General features: G+C 51.7%; 1 protein-coding gene across 1 annotated transcript in view; it reads right to left on the bottom strand.

Annotated features, from left to right (window-relative positions):
* Positions 1 to 4,245, bottom strand: part of MYOM3 (myomesin 3) — a 43,741-nt gene that overhangs the window by 17,000 nt on the left and 22,496 nt on the right. The window contains exons 16-19 of the mRNA XM_007459161.1: positions 3,255 to 3,376; positions 2,670 to 2,857; positions 2,324 to 2,450; positions 1,018 to 1,196 (exon numbers count right to left, since the gene is read on the bottom strand). Of these exons, the coding sequence (XP_007459223.1) occupies positions 1,018 to 1,196; positions 2,324 to 2,450; positions 2,670 to 2,857; positions 3,255 to 3,376 (616 nt within the window). The remainder of the gene's footprint in view (positions 1 to 1,017; positions 1,197 to 2,323; positions 2,451 to 2,669; positions 2,858 to 3,254; positions 3,377 to 4,245) is intronic.

The raw sequence follows: 4,245 nt of genomic DNA, 5'->3' as shown, positions 1-4,245 counted from the left end.
CCCTACAAACTTTCCTTAAACAAAGAAGGCCTGTGAGACATGCTGGCTTCAGAGATGGATGCTGTGAAGTCTGTGATCCTGACGGATTGTCTGTTAGTAATTTGTGTCTGCTAAGAATGCTTCAATGGACACCTTTGTTTTCTGACATGACAAATATGTGTGAGTTGTCTTTGGTATGCCAGGAGAGCATTGTTTGCGCTTTCCCTTCCACACGAGTGCAAGTGAAAACAACCACCACAGGTGAATAAAACCAACGATTCTGCTAGATTTCTTATTTATCCAAAGAGTTTAGAGTTTGCTTCTCATTTAAATTAAGAAACGCATATATGCCTCTATGTTCATTAATATACAATATGATATACATGTTCTAAATGTTATCTAACATATAAATATCCTGCTCTGTATTGTGCTTTTTTTTTCTTAGCCACATATGGTGGATATGTTTTTATGTCACAACATACACGTAGCTCTACCTCATTCTTTTTTTTTTAATTTAAATTTCTTATTTTTTTAGCTCTACCTCATTCTTTATATTATTGCCACTCCTTCAGCTACTGTAGCCTTTACACTCACTGACACTGAGTCCACATTAAGGATACACTGTGATTTAAGTTGTTTCCAAATTTTGCCTTTATAAACAACGCTACAACAAGCATCACTGTCCTTAGGTCTTTGCACACTTGACTAATTATTTCTCTACAGTTCAATCCTAGAAGCAGAATTCCTAGCTCAAGGGATGTGCATATCCAAATGCTAATATACCTTGCTGATTATAAGTGAGGTTTTAGGGAGGAGTCTGCACAGCATGGAGCAGGTTAAGACCAACCACCGCCAGACCTACTACCGACTCGCTGCGTGACCCTGGCTAAGCCACTCCCCCTCTCTGGTCCTCTGCTGCCATTAAGTGAGGGCAGTGATCTCTGAGGGTCATTCCAGCTTTGGTGTTCTGTAGTCCTGCCATATCCTGTGGCAGGGAAGGCTTAGGGCGGGTCAGAGGATGAAGGCGCAGGGACTCACCCTCAGGTGGGTGCCAGAGATGGGGTCTGGAGTGACCGGCTTCCATTGCTCAGAGCCTTCCTCCTGGACACTCAAGCAGTAGCCTGTGACTGGTCCGGCCCCTTGGTACAGTGGGGGCTCCCATGTCAGCATCAGGGAGGTGGCCCGCACTTCAAACGCCCGCACGCCATACGGGGGTCCTGTGGGAAGACAGGGTAGAGAAAGAGATGGATATCCAAATGGTCAGCCAGCCAGTCAGGCAGTGGGCGGGTGGCGAGTCAGCGAGCTTGTCAGTCTTTCAGTCCCAGCCAGGCCTGGAAGTGCCTGCTCCGGACATGGTGGGGACCTGGCCGGCCTTGGCTTCATGGCGAAGCTTGGTCTGTGTCTGAGGTAGAGTTAACTCTTCAAAGTGTGCGCAGTATCACTTCCTCTGGGAAACATCCTTGAGCCTCCCCATCCCTGTCCCAGACAGCATTAATCTTTCTAATCTCTTTGCCATTTCAGTATTTAATGTAGAACCTCAGGGTGTGGACTCCAGAGTCAGATCACTGGGGTTCATGTCCCAGCGAACACCCTTTTTCAGGCTATGGGGACTCTGGGCAAGTTACTTAGCCTCTATGTTCCTGTCTCCTCATCGGTTAAATGGGGATAATAATAGTTCTTATAAAATAGTGCTGTCGTGAGCATTAATGACATAACTTATGCAAAGTGTCAATATATAGTAAGTACCTAACAAATAGCAGTTGTTTATAACTGCCGTTGTCTAAAGCATCACGCATAGTGATTATCTGCCACTCAGGTAAAGGTTTTGTGCAGAAAACAGAACTGAGCTGAACAGAATGGTGGAAGGTTGTCATCCTTCCTTCCTAAGGGGGAGATGAAGGGCTAGTTTGTGAGAAGGCTGATGGTGCTGCGGGAGCGGTGCAGAGGGGGACCAACCTGCCCTGTTTGTCCAGGATTAGGACACAGGACTTGCGGTGGTAATACTGGGAAAGTCCTGGGCAAACTGGGACGAGTTGGTCACCTAGCAGTGTGCCTTTGGGATTTGAGATTGGTCTGTGTTGAGAATCGGAGCTCAGATGGGGTGTTGAGCTAGAGGATAGTTTGGATGGGGGTACAGGGCCAGTCAATGGCCAAGGTCAGGGCTCTTGACTTGGCAGAGTTAAGACTGTGTCAGAGGTTACAGGGGGCAGGGGTCTGGGGTTTGGGACCAACAGAGCAAGCCTGAGTGCACAGCGAGCCCGGCGGTAGCGGTCATCTTGTTTGTTTGTTTGGGGGAGGGGAGGGGAGGGCAGGTGCTGGGCTTTGGCACCTCCCAGCCACTCACCTGGCTGAGGCATCGTCCACTTTTTGCACTCAAACAGGCTGCTGGGTGCCGACAGCTCTCCAACACCAGCCCAGTTTACTGCCCGGGCACGGAACTCATAGAAGTGGCCTTCATGAAGGTCACTGACCTTGAAGAGCAAAAGCACAGACCGTGAAGGCTGAGGCTGTGCAGGCAGGGGAGGAGGGTCACAGCAGGAGGTCTATAGGAGCTTCACATAAGACTGGTCTGCACTTGACAATAGCTGGATTATCGAGGCCTCTCTCAGCCTCAGGACCTCCAACCCTGACCCCCACTCTCCACCCACACAAATCAGGACACCAGGCCAGTGGCCGCATTCCAGCCTCACCTTGCACATCTGGGTGGGGATGGGCTGCTGGTTGACCGAGTGCCAGTCCAGTTGCTCTGAGTCGTGTTGGTCCAGGAAGTAACCCAGGATCTTGCCCCCTCCACGCCGCTTAGGGGGTTTCCACCCAATGACCATATAATTTTCCCCACAGTTCAGGAGGGCGAAGTCATATGGAACAGATGGTGTAGCTACGGGGAGGCAAGGGGGTGAGGGCCACTGCTCCCGAGGGGCGGACGGACTGGGCAGTGGGGCCCGAGGGAGGCAGCAAACCTCCCCCAGTGGGTGCCCACCCTGCTCTGGGGCACAGACTTAGCCAGTAGCGTCCACTGGTAATGCTGACTCAGCTACGTGCAGGGCACCTGGGCCTCCGAGCTGGTCAGACTTCACCCCATGGCCTCAGGCCATTGTTACTTCCGCCCCAAAGGAAGGGGTGGTCGGCGTCAGCAGCAGATCCCCTGAGAAGGCTTCTGCCCCATGGCCTCTGGAGTTGGACCCTCCAAGAGGTGGTCGATAAGCCCCCTGCTCTCTACTCAGCCCAGGTCTGTCCCCAGAGGTGTGCAGGCTGCACCTGCCCCTTGGACTTACCCAGAGCCTGCTTGACCTTGATGGGTTCGGTGGCGGCTGAGCTCTCCCCAACGCCAGCCTCGCTGACTGACCTGATACAAAACTCATGCTCCTTCCCTGTCCTCAGTCCGGGAACTGTAAACCTGGGAGAGAAATGTATGGCCTTCAGGAAAGGCCAAACCAGCAGCATGGAGACATTCCTGAACTTTCTAGAACAGCCTTGTGGGGATAACTGGCCACCAGCGTGGAAGGATTTGAGGCCTCAGTTCTTGCCTAAAGACCTTGCCCCTGCCCCCAGAGTGATGCCTGCCCCCTAGAGGATGAGGTCCTTAAGGTTTTAAAGGATGTAGCTTCCAGAGCCCGTCATTAAGATGCGAATACACTGGGAAAGTTACCAGTTGAAGGCCCAGGTAGCCAACCCCTAAACTGAGCAACCTGGGACATCTCTAGGACTTTGAGCCTCGTCCTGGAAACACAACAAATGGCTCTTCTTATCTGTACGGATGCTGTGACTAAAGCACAGAGTCCTTTTAAAGACCTCTGAATTAGCAGCCAGAAACATAAAAGGACACTCTGGCTTACAGGAAAATGTCCTCCGATCCTGTCTCTTCTTTTTTTTTTTTTGCGGTACGCGGGCCTCTCGCTGTTGTGGCCTCTCCCATTGCAGAGCACAGGCTCCGGACGCGCAGGCTCAGCGGCCATGGCTCACGGGCCCAGCCGCTCCGCGGCATGTGGGATCTTCCCGGACCAGGGCACGAACCCGTGTCCCCTGCATCGGCAGGCGGACTCTCAACCATTGCGCCACCAGGGAAGCCCCTGTCTCTTCTTGATAAGATCCAAACTGTGAACCCCCCTTTTCCCTTTTCACTTATCAACATTTTCCTGTAGCAAATCTTGCTCTACAGGGAGCTTCCCTTGGCCAGTTGACCCCGAGGAGTTGAATGTTGGAATGTCAGAGGGGCCTTTATGGATCAAACCATCCAGTTTCTTCATTTTACAGGTAGGGAAAGGG

The sequence above is a fragment of the Lipotes vexillifer genome, unplaced genomic scaffold (genome assembly GCF_000442215.2).
Source record: "Lipotes vexillifer unplaced genomic scaffold, Lipotes_vexillifer_v1.1 scaffold496, whole genome shotgun sequence".
NCBI classification, from domain to species: domain Eukaryota; kingdom Metazoa; phylum Chordata; class Mammalia; order Artiodactyla; family Lipotidae; genus Lipotes; species Lipotes vexillifer.
This window is presented reverse-complemented; position numbering and strand designations above follow the sequence as displayed.